The sequence below is a fragment of the Planococcus citri genome, chromosome 4, assembly GCF_950023065.1.
Source record: "Planococcus citri chromosome 4, ihPlaCitr1.1, whole genome shotgun sequence".
Classification (NCBI taxonomy): Eukaryota; Metazoa; Arthropoda; class Insecta; order Hemiptera; family Pseudococcidae; genus Planococcus; species Planococcus citri.
Genome location: NC_088680.1, coordinates 68,184,270 through 68,200,928, shown reverse-complemented (window position 1 = coordinate 68,200,928; position 16,659 = coordinate 68,184,270). Strand labels below are relative to the sequence as shown.

Sequence of the window (16,659 nt, the reverse complement as noted above, 5' to 3'; positions counted from 1 at the left end):
GCTAAAAATTGAGTTGTTGGGTCGCTTATTCTGGTCTCATTTAACGAGAATATCCATCCTCGAGATGGCCCCTTGGTAATTGTGTCAAATGAAGAAACACATGCTTCAAATAGGTTTAGAATAATCCACAATTCGACAATTTGATTGATAGCTGCACAAATAATGATTTCTACACCTTCTGTGGAAACTTTGAAATTCTGAAGAAATCGAAAACCATACTGAAATGTTGAAATTCGAGTCTAGGGAGCTGATTGTTATTATTATTTTTTTTCTCGAAAATTTCCCTGAAGTCTTTAAAAAACGGAGACATAAGTATATTCGATTTAAAGGTGGAAAACTCTGAAAATAAAGAGAATATCTCCGGCTGTAAAATGAAAAACTCACAAATTGAAATCAAAAAATAAAAATGCAATAAAAACTCAAAAGTCAATAGAAAACCTAAAACGAAACACAAACTCGAAAAAGTAATTGACAATTTTGAAAAGTATGTAGATGAAAAACTAAAAATATAAAATCAAGGAACGAAAGCAAAAATAAAACTAAAATATAATCAAATGCTGAAAAAAATGAAACCGAAAACTACATATGTAAAAATTGAAAACTGAAAATGAAATTTAAAACTCTGGAAGAATTGAAGTAGGTATAAAAATTAAATCGAAAACCGAAAATAACCAATTGCCTCTCTCTCACACCAATTCTACAAAATAATGCATAAAATTAGTAATTAAATTAAATTATGAACTTTTTGATGAAAAATTGAGAATTTTCAAGACCTGTACAAAAATGAGGAAAAAATATTGAAAACTTCATCGAATTTTGGATCGCGTGTTGTCTCATAAATCTATTTTTTTGATGTGATCAAGTCGAATTAGATCCCGAAAATGACCGGATCTGATCAAACCTGGCCAGATCCAATACCTAACTTTAATTTAATTGAAAAATATAAGTTTTCCCCTGGGATTACCTAATATGTACCTATATGTGTACTCATAAAATTATCTGTTTATTAATTTCAAGTACAACGAATGTCTAACAGTGAACTTTTTGTTGCTTCTTTCCATTCAAATTTGAAACCAGGTTCATCAGACGCTGTTCTGTTACCTCCACATCAACTAGAAGCCGTATTGTAGTCTTCGATATTGATTGTACACTTTGTAAATTTTACGTGATGCAGGAAGAAGAAGAAATCATTAGAAAAAGCTTTCCGGAATGCCCGATAATTGTTTGGAATGAAGAGTACGATTGGACAACACGCACTGAAAGACATCCGCACGTATTTCTACCTCACCTGAAAATTTTATTCGATTACTTATTGGAGCAAGGCGTACGAATCGTCTTTTTTTCTGCTAATCGCAATGAGGAAAGAAATCTAATAGTCATTCCAGAACTACTTACGTCCTTCTGGGGTAGTGAGAAATTTGAAGCCCTGAAAGCCAAAGGACAATTTGACATATTTTCTTTTACACATTTGCGTAAAGGAACTCGTGGCGAAGGAAACTTTGTAAAAGATTTAAAAGTAGTTATTCGAGACGGCGAAACGATATTAGACGCCATCTTAGTAGAAGATGACCCTAGTTTTGCTGCTCATGATCAGAGACCATGTTTATTAATCATAGATTTAGTTTTCTGGCGCATAAAGGATAAAGACGAGGTAGATAAAAATAAAGGGCAATGTGGTATGTGGCGGGGAAAAAGTAGCAATTTTTGTTTGAATAGTGTTTACTACATGCTCGGTGTGTTCAAGACTTATTTTGGAAATGAAAAATACAAAGTGTTGCCTTTAAGAGAAGGTTTGAATCAGCTTATACCTAAGGAAGCACACGAAAGCGCTTGCGATTTTTTTGAGAAACATTCGTTTGCCGATGATATGATCAATTTAGGATTATCAGAGGTACAGAAACTGGTACCTGATGCCGTGTATTATTGATAATAAGTAATATCTGTAATTCTTTGTTGATTTCTATATTTTAGGTACGTATTCTATTCTTAAGAATGTACTTGTACAATTGTAAATACATCGAAAATGTGTTCAAAGAAACTATTGTTGACTGAATAAAGTGATTACTTGGGGTGATAAACAAATGATTTTATTTTTGTAGCATTTTTGTGCACTTTCTAACAAGGGAACCTCTCGAGGAGTACACCTCTAATTTGAACTGAAAGGAGCGTAGTCTGATATGCCGGTAACTCAAATTTCAGTTCTCAAAATTGATTTGTTTATGATTCGATTTGACCGTTTTGTACAATTTGGGCATGTGTTTTGTTTTGTGCTGAAAGTGGTCTGTTAGCAGCTTATCTGCTACATTGTATATTTTTATCTCGTTCTCTCGCTCTCTTTCGTTTTCGTTCGGTTGTATCCGATATTTTCGTAAGTATTTACCTATTTACGATCTTGTTCGATGTTTTTACTCCATTCGTTGTATCTATGTACGTGTATGTGCATAATTGTGTGCATAATGTCGAAATATGATCGAATTATACTGTTTGATCGTTTTTGTGTTCGTTTTTTAATTTTATCGTGTGTATTCACGAAACAATGGTCCTCCGAGCCGGATATCTAATTGCCGGTAACAATTTAATTCGTAAATTTTCGTAAAATTTGTTGTTTTGGTGTTCGTTTTGGACCAAATATGGTCAAGTTTTCACAAGAAAAATCGCATTCGTAAGTTGAACTGATTATTTTTCGTTCGTAATTCGAAAGTTATTCGTTATTATCGTTCGTTTCGTCTCGAATAATTCGAATAGTTGTTCGTTTCATCATGTCGACTGAAATTGAGAAGAAAAAGAAAAGTTTGACTCGAGAGAAAAGGGTCATTACATTGGGTGTGACCAGAGATGCTGCCACAGTTTCAAGTTTATTATCCCAGAACCCTTCTTCTACAGTAGTGAACCAACTCCATGCCTATATGGACTCATGGAAAGATGGCCTTGGGAAGTTGAAATTAATCGATGACCAATTTATGGATCTTATTGATGACAGCAAAACCATCGAAGAAATCACTGCCGAAGAAGTGAAAATTCTTCACGATTACGAGACATGGCGAACCAACTTTCACAAAAACATGGGTAAAGTGAAAACATTCGAGTCAAAACTTGCTCCAAAGCCTCAGCAACCTCAAACTACTCGTCGCTCGACCAATTTGTTCGATAATACGTTGGTAAATCCTATCTTGAAACTTCAAGATATACCAGTACCGAATTTCGATGGTAATTATGCTTCGTTTCCTGACTGGTGGGCAGAATTTTCTTCGATGATTGATTCCAACGAAACCTTCGATAATTTCCAAAAACTCTTTCTGCTCAAGCGGTGCATGGTTGGTAAAGCCGAGAAGTTGCTAAAAGATATTGGGAATGGTGGTGAAGTTTACCAATCCACCTTGGCAGATTTGTATAAGGAGTTTTTTAATCGTCGTCGCATTATCTCCGAGCATTTTGCCAACCTATTCGACTTGCCACCAATCAAAAATTCTACAATTCGTGATAGTGTAGATTTAGTTCGAAGGTGTTTACGTGGGTTGCGAGTATGCGGATTGGAGCCAGAAAAAATGTCTCCAATGGTCGCTTTTTGGGTCGCGAAAAAATTGCCAGACAACCTCCGTCGTGACTGGGAAAATCAGAACCATGATTTTTCCACATATCCCTCATTCGAATCTATGGCAACCTTTTTGATCAATCGGAGTTTTTCTGTGGAAACCAGTAATGTCGATAAACCAGAGAAAGAAAAACCAAATTCGAGTTCCAGTGTTGGTGGAAAATCCGTCAAAGGCAATAAAGGTTCGTCTGGTCCAGATAAAAGATCGTTCATCGCTTCGCCAACTTCTCCAGCCCCTCCAAAGTGCATTTTATGTGATGAAGTGCACTACCTGAATCAATGTCGCAGCTTTTTAAGCAAGAATGTTTCGGAAAGGTTTGAAATTGTAAAATCGTATAAATTATGTTTGAAATGTTTTAATGCTAACCATACTGTGTCGAATTGTAAATGGAAAAATTGTAATCGTTGTCGTGGTAATCATAATACGTTGCTACATAGGGAATATTCGTCAGGGTCTGTTGGTGGTAATGGACAAAATTTCGGTTCAAATTTGTCTCATTCCGGTGCTAGTAATGGTCCATCTGGACAAAGTGGTTCTACTGGGTCAACAGGTCAAAATGTTCCTCCTAGTGGCCAACAAGGGTCAATTGCTATGACAAATTGTGCTTTGTCATCGAATAAGACTGTATTTTTGTCAACTGCAGTAGTGAAAATTCAAGGCCCAAAGGGTATCGAAAAGGGTAGAATTTTTTTTGATCAGGGTTCGGAAGTTTCATTAGTGACTAGGGAATTTTGCAATCGTGCAAAATTGAGTTTAATCCGTTCTGAAGAGCCTACTGTCTTGTTTGGCATCCATAATGACTCAAAAACTTTGGAATACGGTACTCAATTTGTGATAAAATCTCGTCTGTCTGATTTTAGTATTGCTGTTTCAGCAGAAGTAGTTGATAAAATACCCTATAGTGTAAATCGAAGTGATGTGAAAAGTGTTTTGGGCAATTTTCCTTATCAATTTGCCGAATCATTAGATTTACCTTATAATACGGTTGATGTACTTTTAGGCAGTGAATATGTTGAGTTCGTTTTGAAGGAGAAACGTTATTTCTTTGAAGGTCTATGCCTTAGAGATTCTCATTTTGGATTTGTTATCTCTGGTTCTGCTAGAAAAACTACATTTTTTTCGGAAAAGGCTTCGTTCAGTTCTTTTTGTGGGTTGTCAAATAATGATTTATCAGATCAATTTGATCGTTTTTGTCGTATAGAAAATATCTCAGATCTCGATGAAACAAAAAATGAAACTATCGTAGAACATCGTTTAATTCGTGAACATTTTGATAAAACCTACTCTCGTGACAAAAATGGTAGATTTATATTGCGCCTACCTGTTAAACCTACAGTAGTAAATTTGAAAGGGTCGTTTCATAAAGCTAAGATTATGTTGTTAAAATCTGAGCGTTGTAGGTCTGAATTAATTCGTAAAGCATATTGTACTTTCATGTCCGAATATGAACATTTGAATCATATGTCGAAATTGAATAATTTTAATGGTAATTGTGATACTGATAATGTTTATTATATTCCTCACCACATCGTAAAGAAAGAAACTAGCTCGACAACGAAATATCGAGTCGTTTTCAACGCTTCTAGTAAAGACGAGTCGAATACCTCGTTAAATGACCATTTATATGATGGTCCTGTTATTCAGCCAGAGCTTTTTACTAATGTTATTTGCTTTCGTGATTTTATTATCGCATTTGCTGCTGATATCGAGCATATGTATCGTCAAATTTTAATGCATGTCGAAGATCGAAAATACCAACGAATCGTTTGGCGTTACAATAGGTCCGATCCTATTGAAACTTGTGAATTGAACACGTTAACGTATGGCACAAAACCTGCCGCGTTTTTGGCTACGTATTGTTTGGAAAAAGTAGGTATCTCAATTCATGAAAAATCTCCTCGTGCTGCTAAATCTATTCGTTCTCATTTTTATATCGATAATTTAATGACAGGTGCTGATAGTGTTGAGGAAGCTATTGAGCTACAAAAAATTATACACGATACGTTGCAAAATTTTGGATTTCCTTTGAGAAAATACATGAGCAATTCAACTGAAGTTTTGAAACAAATTGATTCGTCGTTAATCGAGCCGCTGAATTCGCGTATTTTAGGCGGAGATTCGTTCATTTATGTACTTGGTTTAGTGTTGTGTCCGATACCAGACACTTTGCATGTAATGCTAAATCTCGATACGTTACCTAAGCAGATAACGAAACGAATAATGTTGTCCGATGTATCTAAGGTATTTGATGTACTCGGCATGTTATCACCTGTTACTGTGAAGGCGAAAATTTTGTTGCAAGAATTATGGCGAATCGCGATTGATTGGGACGATCCGATATCGTCAGAAATCGAAAATGAATTTTTGGCTTATCGTTCGGAATTAGAAAAGTTGAAAAATTTCGCCGTACCTCGGTTGTATTGTTCTAATGATGGTATCGTTTCGAAGCGTCTCATTGGTTTTTCTGACGCGTCTACGCGTGCTTATGCAGCTGTAGTGTACATGCAATGTATTGATAATTTCGGTAATATTATCAACGCGTTCGTTTGCGCTAAAACTCGTATCAAACCTCTCAAGGAAAATAATATACATCGGTTGGAATTACTTGGTGCTCTTTTGTTGGCTAATTTATTGAATCGTATTTGTAATGACTTGAAATTTGATCGTTCGAAAATGTTTGCTTTTTGTGATTCTCAAGTAACTCTATGTTGGATTAATCATCCTATCTCAAAATTAAAACAGTTTGTTTCGAATAGGGTGGAAAAAATTACCGCAATAATACCCAGTAATCGTTGGTATTATATTGATACAAAAAGCAATATCGCTGACTTGGCAACTCGCGGCATTTCTGCTGAAAATTTATTGAAAAATAATTCGTGGCTAAATGGTCCAACATGGTCTGACAATGATTTTAAAACTATTACCTCGACATCGTTCAAAAGTACTGAAAAGGTACTTGAAATATATGATATGTTGATATGCTTTAACATAAGCACTAATGAAGTCATTCCATTGTTGATTTTGAATCGAAATTCATCTTTTTTGAAAAGCATTGGTGTTATGGCCTATGCAATTCGTCTTTTAATTAACGTAACCACGATTAAAGATAAATTTGTGAACAATTTGATCGAAGTTCCAAAGACTAAATTATTAACCCTCGAAGAACGTGATATTGCCTTGCATGTGCTTATTCATTTTGCTCAAATGGAACATTTTCGAAAAGAGTACATTGCTCTCATTAGTCAAAAACCAATTTCCCAACGTAGTCCTTTACTTTCGTTGAATGCTAAAATTTTTCATCAAAGGGATAATCTGATTCGCGTAAGTGGTCGATTAGAGGCCTCAAACTTTTCCTTTGAATTGAAACATCCTATTATTTTGTCGAAAAATTCTCGTTTTTTGGAACTTTTTATTGAGCATATTCATCGAAAATATTTTCATGCCTCAAAATCGTTTTTATTGAATTTTGTTCGTAGCAAATTTTGGATCGTCGGAGGTGCATCCTCAATAATAAAAAAGGTGCTTCGAAAATGCATCCTTTGTACTCGTGAAAATGTTACTCAAGTTCGTCAAATTATGTCTGATTTACCTCGCGAACGTGTTACTATTTCAAGGCCATTTACTACTACTGGTGTGGACTTCTCAGGCGCATTTCAAGTGAAATGCACAAACCATCGTTCGACAAAATTTAATAAAGTATACGTTTGTTTTTTCGTCTGTTTCGTTTCACATGCTGTGCACATAGAGTTGGTTGAAGACATGACGACTGAGTCATTCCTTGCTGCTCTCGAACGTTTCGTAAGTCGACGCGGACTTCCTAACACCATTTATTCAGATAATGGTTCAAATTTTATCGGTGCCTCGAATGTCTTATCACATTCTCAAAAATTGTTGAATTTTGCGAATCTAAATTCGATTCGTTGGCGTTTTATTGCTCCGCGAAGTCCACATCAGGGTGGTATTTGGGAGGCTGCAGTCAAGGCCGGAAAAGCTTGCCTGTTGAAAGCTATACGTTACCTTAATGCCAAATCCGAGTATGTCCAAAATTTTCAATTTTTTGATTTTGGTATCACTGAAAAGCTGACGCTCAGCCGAATCTAGTGAAATAAATGATAAACCTTATAATTATTATGAAAATATAAAAAAATTGAATTTAAATAAATTTTAAACATTGAGTATGTCCATTTAGAAGCTAAAAGCGAGTATGTCCATTGAGTATGTCCATTAAAAATAAAACCATCAATGATTGTGTTCCAGCTTGTTAATCATCTCGTACGCCCAGAGATGGAATCGATTATAATCGATGCTACATCGATGATTTTCTTCAAAATAATCGGAAATAATCGATTAATCGATCGATTAATCGACGGCGATTAATCGGCCGATTAATCGACGGCCAAACACAGCAAAACATGACGTCATGCGGAACGATCGGTACCTTGGCCCATTGCAACTTAACCATTGACCAATGAAAAAGCCTGAAATATTAGTACAATATAGGTAGCGCCAAGCTTCGATTAATCGGCCGATTAATCGATGCTGTCCGATTATTTTAATCGGCCGATTATAATCGACTATAATCGATTATAATCGGTAATCGTTCCATCTCTGCGTACGCCAGACAACTGGTTTCATAGATCAGGGTAGAGCCCTGCGCCGCCGCGCCGCGCCGCCGCCGCCACCGATTTTTCAAACATTTTTCAAGCCGCCGCCGCCGTTTCAAAAATTACTTCAGCCGCCGCAGCCGCCGCCGAGTAATCTGCTCGGCTGAGCCGGCTCAACTCACTCAATCAGCAAATTTCAGGAGGATTTTTCGAATATTTTGACTTTTTCAAAAACAAAAATCAAAACTTTTCGTCATTAAAAACAGCCAATCTTTTCAGCTCGGAAAAAATTGGTATTTTCATTTGAGAAGTTGAATTTGATTTTGCTTTCCAATTTTTATTTTGGGGTAATTTTAAAATTTATGAAAAATTACCCCAAAATTTCAACTTTGTAGCCGGCTGAGCCGCCGCCGAGCAAAATTTTGGCAGCCGCCAAGACCTTCGGCTGGAATCGGCTCCGCCGCCAGCCACAGTGCTGCGCGTACTGTAGCCGCCGCCGATCATTTCACTGTCGGCGCAGGGCTCTAGATCAGGGTAAATAAATTAGTACCTAATCCGCATTACAAAATAATTATTCTAAACAGAACTCAATGAACTCATTGTGACTGCAAGATGATAGTGATAACACAGTTGACCACCTTCCGTAATTTTGATCTTCGAGAGCTTTCAAACGGTTGAAGGAACAGCTTTCGATAAACAACCATTTTAAAGAGGATAAAATTACGAACATTTTGATACATTAAAATACCTATGTGTCCACTCAAAACGTTCAGTAATTTCAGTTTGAAGTTCAATACTTGCAGCTTGCAGCTCTTTTTCGCAACTTCAAACTTCGAAAACTTTTGAACGGTTGCATGTAGAGCTTTCGGTAACAGCTCATTTTCAAGAGGGTGAAAATCCGAACATTTTGCTGTATTAAAATACCTATGTGTCCACTGAAAATTTCGAGTATTTTTAGTTTAAAGATGACGTACGTAGTATGCAAAAATCAGTAAAATAGAAGTACTCATTAAATCGTTAATTTTACGCGAAATGATAAAAATTCAACACCAATCGAATAAGAATTTCATTGTCTTTAATTTAAGACTGCATAACAGTTCACCCATACCCGAAATTCATAAGAAATTTGGGACATACTCGGATTTCAATTCGTAACAACATGGACATATAGAATCAAAACCTGAGTATGTCCATCACCGCTTGAAAAACATTTAATTACACGTACTAAATTGAGAAATTTTACAAATGTAGCTCAGACAATCTCTTCATTAGAGATTGAGCTATCATACTTCAAAATTTTACTACTTCATATCCCCTCCATTTGTTTTTATCATCTTTCAAACTTTCAATTTCCTCTCCTGAAAAATTCACGTTCTTGGACATACTCGGATTTGGCATTAAGGTAACGTATTGGTAACCAAACGTTGAATTTCTCAGAATTCAATACTGTTCTTTCGAAGATCGAAGCTATACTGAATTCGCGACCAATTTCGTACCGTAATGTGAACCAAGATTTAGAGCCGTTGACCCCAGGTCATTTTTTAGTAGGTGGTTCGTTGCTAGAGACTCCTATTTCTGACGATCATTCGATCAAATTAAATTCTCGTTTTCGTTTATGGAGAAATATTGTGGATTCGTTTTGGCAATCTTGGCGTCATGATTACCTAAATCAACTTCAAACTAGATTTAAATGGAAGGAAAAATTTCCTAATTTGAAGGTCGATGATGTTGTCTTAGTTAATTCGCCTAATGAGCGTTCGATGTATTGGCCTTTAGGACGAATTATTGAAGTTTTTCCAGATAAAGAAGGCGTTGTACGTAATGTGATGGTTAAGACAAAGGATGGTATCTTTAAAAGAGCTGTTCAAAAATTAGTACTTTTACCAGTCAATGACTGAGATTTTCGTTTTGATGTTTTAATTTGATAATTACTTCGATGTAATTAGTTTATATGTACTTAGTTGTTCATGATATTTTTCTTAAATTTTTATGACAATTTTGTATACTTTTTAGTATTAATTTAATTTTCTCGGATTTGTAAATATGTTTTCTCTCTCGATTTTGTCAATTTATTCACTGATTTGTAATCATTTTCTCGATTTTGTGATAACTTGCATACTCGATTTTGTCATTTTTTTTATTTTATTTTCATTTTTTATTTTATTTTTTTTACTGCACTTTCTTCATGGACCAAATTTGGCCCATGGGGGGGAGTTTGTTAGCAGCTTATCTGCTACATTGTATATTTTTATCTCGTTCTCTCGCTCTCTTTCGTTTTCGTTCGGTTGTATCCGATATTTTCGTAAGTATTTACCTATTTACGATCTTGTTCGATGTTTTTACTCCATTCGTTGTATCTATGTACGTGTATGTGCATAATTGTGTGCATAATGTCGAAATATGATCGAATTATACTGTTTGATCGTTTTTGTGTTCGTTTTTTAATTTTATCGTGTGTATTCACGAAACATGGTCCTAAAACTAATTTCAACATTTTTCAATAGAATTCCGTTTTATGGTCATTCAGGAGCTTCCAACATAATTTTCGATTTCTCATTTTTATAACCGTAACTGAAACCGTAACCTTTACTAATCATACAATGTTTACTATGCCTGTAACGGAAATCATCAGCAAAAAAATAAACTTGAAACCTTAACCATTAACGATTTTTTTTTCATTACGGATAACAACACTGGTTTTTACTCGTAGGTGACTTTGACGAGATTTTACAGAAATTTTATTACTTTTTGAATCATTTTGCATTATTTTCACACACTTCCAAAGTTTTATAATTGAAAAAAACTATGACACATGTCGATTTTATTCACGCTATATTTTGAATATTATCAATTAACCGTATGTTTCTGCACTCTCGTTGCCTTCTTCAGCGGTAGAAACAAGACTGAAAGTATAACACAATTACGCAAGTACAAAAATTGCATATTGTGACATATAAAGTTTATTAAAAGGAGTAGAATTATTACGCGTGACAAGGCGAAATATTGAAAAAAACTATGACACATGTCGATTTTATTCACGCTATATTTTGAATATTATCAATTAACCGTACGTTTCGGCACTCTCGTTGATAAAATCGACATGTGTCATAGTTTTTTTCAATATTTCGCCTTGTCACGCGTAATAATTCTACTCCTTTTAATAAAGATTTTCAAAAGCTGATTTGGTTATTTTAAATTGCGGCGCGTTGTCACTTATTACAAATTTTGGAATTGTGCGTAATGCTATAAAATTACGAAAAGCGAGTAGGAATTCTTGAGTGGTCATATTCTCTAAAAGTTCTAAGTGAATCGCACGCATAATCATACAAACAAAAATACTAACAAATACTTTTTTCTGGACTGAGTTATCACTGACGTATAAAGGACCAAATGTGTCGATACCACAACAGGAAAACGGACTGCTTTGATTTACATGGAATTCAGATAACGGAGGAATTGACGGATATTTATAAGGACCACCATCATAGTATTTGCAGTTAACGCATTTTTTTAGAACGTAGTACACCGTCGATCTGCCTTTTGGAATCCAGAAATTTTTTCTTAATTCAGAGAGAGTATGCGAAACACCGACATGATAGTTATCAATATGAATTTTTTCAATTAATAAACGAGTGAAGTATTCTTTCTCAGGTAGAAGTATTGGAAACTTCGCATTATCATCGAGACATGATTCAACTAAGCACCCATGACAACGTATAATATTTTGAGAATCACGCTTTAAACCAAGCGCATTAGGTTGCGAAATATCAGGATAATTTTTGTTTTGGATATACATAATCCACTGGTTGAAAGCTTCTTCAGTTTTCTGAACAATATTATTCGAATTGACGTTTTTCATATAACTTAACGTTGCATCAAGTAGAAAGTTGAGGGTTTTAAATTGAGTACAATCGATTTTAAACGGAGGCTGAATTACAGCTGTATTATTGGAGATAAGTACTGGTTCTGGTTCTGGTTCAGGTTCGGATTCAAATTGTAAATTCATTGCCTTTGGCCAAGCGACTTCCATCTCTTTCAACCATGTGGGGCCTTCCCATTGCTTCTAAATCAGTATTATGTACAGCTGAGTTGAACGAAGACCAAAATGATTCGAATTCAAGTAGATTACCACCATATTTCTTCAACTCCAACTTTTGTAACTTAATCGTAGCTTTTGAAGAAGAACAACAACTACCGCTACCACCAGATTCAGTTGTACACTGTCTTTTAAAACCTGGAACAGCACTACTATTAGACAGTTTTTCAATAGTTTTCTCTAATTTACCTTTAATGGCGATGTAGTCGTCTTCGAATTTTTCTATGAAAGGGTCCAGATCCGGAACTTCGAAGTTATCGAATTCGTCAAGTAAAGCAAGATAATTTTTATATATATCTTCAACCATTGTCAACTTAACTTTAACTTCGTTATAGTCTGCTATAGCCAACTTTTCATTTACGTATGACATACTTCTAGTCAGTGAAGATCGAAGTCTGGATTTTCTGGCGGATAATGCTTTTAGCTTTTCTGCATTTTCACTGGTTTCCGGCATTTTTGGATTTTACCAACGAATTCAGAGGACGAAACGAACGATTATTTAGGATCAGTCTGCTACCATAACGAAAAAGGAATTCAACGAACAGGGCGATTAATTTCTAATCGCTTCAAAAACGAACCTTTTTTGTAACTCTATTTATTTATCAATGAAAACAATAACAAAATACTTTTGAATCTTCGAGATAACAAACATAGCAGCCGAATATTATCGAGATCGCGAACTTTAAATACAACGAAAACATAGCCAAATAATATTAATAATCGCGAATCCGCGACATCCCCCCCCCCCAGAAATTTGACCTCAGTGGTGTGGCGCGGCGCTGATGATCCCTGCAACCATTTTTTGAGTTTATTTTTGAACAGTTTACCATATGTCAAAGATTTAAATTCCTGCGGGATTTTATTATGAATTTTAGAAGCCCTAAAATCAACATTATTCTGCGTAAATTTTGCCCTTAAATTTTCACTTATTGCCAAATTTTGATGTCTTGTATCTAACTTGTATCATAGGTATGAGAAGGTGTCTTGAGTTCCATTCTTCTATTTTTTACTATAATACACATTTGCAGTATAATATGTACTCACATGGAACTGTTAGTATCTTACTTTCAATGAAGACTGGTTTGCAGGATTCTCTTGGATTTTTTCGAAACATTATTCTAATAAGTCCTGTTTGAGCTACATTGCAATACCCGTTGAAGCAGATTGTGATTACCACCCCAAAGTGATATTCCATAGCTCATTGAATAAAAAAGGCCATAGTATGCAAGTTTCAGAGTATTTAGGTTTGTGATATAAATTTTAGTCAATTTATGAATGAACATAAAAACTAATGAAAAAATTGAGTAGCCCAGTAGAAAGTAGATGAAATTTTGCACATTATAAGATACTTTCAGTCACTTTTAGCAATGAAACCAATTTGGAAGAGCTTCCAGCAAAAATTGCAATGATCAAAATAATTTTTATGCAAAAAAACAAAAATAGATACGTTCTCAAGAAAGTAAGGTAATTGATCAATCGGATATGACTAGGGTTGGTTTTTACATCAGCATTGCCAGACGCCAGAAATTTGAATTGCGCCGGGTGGAAAGTTTTTTGATTAAATGGTCCGCTTAGTTATTCGATTTCAAGTCTGACTCTATTATAATTCCCAAAAATTTTGTTGAGTCAGCTATCCTGTAATGTTCACCAATAGAATGAGATAAGTATTCTCCCAAATGACAAAAATTTGTTACTTCAATTCAGTATCATTTTGTTTGCTGAAAGCCAAGATATTAAATTTTCTACTATAATTTTAATGTGATCACTATCCATAGTTTCATTAAGTTCTATGAGAGCAGTAAAATTACTCAACGAATTCAGCAAAATATGTACTTAAAACGTTAAACTAATCACTCCATTGGATTTTTCACGTCAAAACCTCCCATTTTTTAGACACCCTGCAAGGTCCAATAGTGAATTTGGGTTCAAAATTGGTTGAAATAAAAATCCCGAAACCAAAACCGATTCAACCCGGAACCGAAACAAATTTTTCAATCCCAAAACGAATCCCGAAACCGAAATAAAAATTTGAACAACTAATCCCGAAACGAATTCAATCCCGAAATGAAAAATTTTCAATCCCAAAACTGAAATCCAATCACAAAATCATTTCAGTCCCACAGCTCTGGATAGATTTGAAGATCATTCAACATTATGATGAAATTAAAGATGGGTCCTTCTATATGAAATATGATCAATATGTTGGGGGTTGGGTGGGTTAATTGAGTTTTAGAGTGGATGGGAAGGATTGGTGGATGCATTTGAGATGAATTTGTTTGTTATGAGAGTTCTTCTAAAATCTGGGGGTAATTCTGCTGCTTCACAATAAATGCTATCTATTGGAGAGGAATAAAGGGCTCCTATACAAATCCTTAGGGCTGAATTTTGAATTGTTTTTAGGATATTAGAAGTTTTATTTGAGATATTTGCAAAACATGGGCTTCCATACTCAATTGTACTGCGAATTAGAGATATACAAGTGAAGGGCGGTTTTCCAAAAAGCGATAAGTCAAAAATTATGATTTTGAGATAAATGATGTTTTTAGTGCCCATTTCAAGGCGCAACGAACTTGGAGTATGCCACCTATTCTGCATGTTGTATTGGATCTATCTCAACACGTACGTGTTGGTTTTGTGGTGTAACTCAAGTTTGCAGCGCTTGTGCGGCAGAAAAAGTAAACTGACTTATCGCCTTTTGGAAAAACGATTTTTCATGTTTTCATTTATATGATAGAACCAGTGTTGCAAATTGATGTAAGTCAACTGTAATTCACAATACAAAAGTATATGACCAAAAAAATTGATTACAAAAAATTTTACCTGTATTTTAAACAAAAATTAAGTACCTATTACAACACTATAAATTGAAAAAAAAAAGATTTTTGATTTTAAAAAAAATATTACCACTATTTCGGCAATAAATTTACGAAAAAAATTTTTGATTGAAAAAAAAATTTTTTACCTGCATTTTGGCGATAAAATTGGTAAAAATTAAGTATTTATCTACAGCACTATCATTTAAAAAAAATTATCTGCATTTTGGCAATAAAATAAAAACGAAAATATAGTACATATTACAGTAAGTACTATCTATTAAAAAAAACCATATTCACAGCTCTATTTTGGCTATAAAAGTAACGAAAACGAAGTAATGATGACTTATTGTGTTTTGGAAAAACGATTGCAATCCGCAACTTACAGAAAAGCTGGATTGTGCGTAGGTAAATAGGTATTTTGGGTAGGTTAGGCATTAAATAGGTGAGATACGACCTATAGAACACAATGGCGTGAAAAACTCAATTTTCAAAAAACTTGACTTATCCACTTTTGGAAAACCGCCCTTCAAGTGTAGTAGGAGTTTGCGAGATGGATTATACTTAGTATTTTTGATTATTTTCAACACATTTAGGCGTTTCATGAGTTCTGATTTTACTTTTAGGAAATGAGGAGTCCAATTTAGTTTTCTATCAAAAGTCAAGCCAAGAAATTTACTCAAAATTTAGTAGTGGTTTTGATTCTAAAGAGTGTCCTTCAAAGTTGAGAATGAGATCTGGAGGAATCTTATTTTTTTGGTGAAAAGTATACAGTGGGTTTTTGACTCTGAGAAGGTTAGACCATTAGAATCTGACCGTGTTTCAATTTTTTCAAGGGTTTCTTGGATTACTTGAAGAGCTAATTGAATATTATTTGATTTGAACGAAAGGAAATGTTAATATTTATCATCAGCAAAGATTCTCCGAGAAATGGGTCTAGAAACAACATTGGAAATGTCATCAATCAAATAAGTATAAATAAAACTATAAAACTGTGCTAAGAAGTATAAAGAACTGAACCTTGGGGGACTCCAGTTTCAATTTCAATTTTGTAGAAGTTTAACAAATGTAATCAGAGGAAGTCTAATTCAATCAAGTTATTAAATCGTAATCAAATAGCAGTAGTATCATCAGAAAATTCTGTAAGACTATGCTCAAAGTATGTAATATGCCAAATCATTGATGTAAATTATAAAGAATAGTGGACCTAAGATGGATCCCTGCAGAACCCTCTGCCTAATACATTCTGTCCCAGAAAATACATTACTGTTGAATTTTAAAAATTTGGATTCTCTCAGACAAGTACCTAGCTTTTAACCCAATCTAATAGCATTCCTCTTACACCATATCTTTCCAGTTTTCTCAAGAGGAATTTGTGATCAACCCGATCAAAAGCCTTGGACAAATCACAATCACAAAGAACTGCCAATAGGCTTTTCATTTAGTTGAAGACTACCTATTTAATACTTCATGTACAAATTTATGTATTGCAGAAGTGGTGTTCATATTTTTCCAAAAGCCAAATTGGGATGGGTGAAAATGAATGAATGAAT

General features: G+C 34.6%; 1 protein-coding gene and 1 long non-coding RNA gene across 6 annotated transcripts in view; one reads left to right on the top strand and one right to left on the bottom strand.

Moving 5' to 3' along the window:
• The window catches only part of LOC135844387 (uncharacterized), a 75,801-nt gene that overhangs the window by 39,538 nt on the left and 19,604 nt on the right, over nt 1-16,659 (top strand). The window contains exon 2 of one of the 5 annotated variants that reach the window (XM_065362557.1): nt 1,078-10,624. The exons of the other annotated variants lie outside the window; for them this stretch is intronic. Coding sequence (XP_065218629.1) covers nt 2,760-7,694 — 4,935 coding nt within the window. The 5' untranslated portion in view covers nt 1,078-2,759 and the 3' untranslated portion in view covers nt 7,695-10,624. Of the gene's footprint in view, nt 1-1,077; nt 10,625-16,659 lie in introns of those variants that run through there. 5 annotated transcript variants of the gene reach the window in all.
• Nucleotides 1-16,659, bottom strand: part of LOC135844390 (uncharacterized) — a 67,612-nt gene that overhangs the window by 32,287 nt on the left and 18,666 nt on the right. The window lies entirely within an intron of this gene.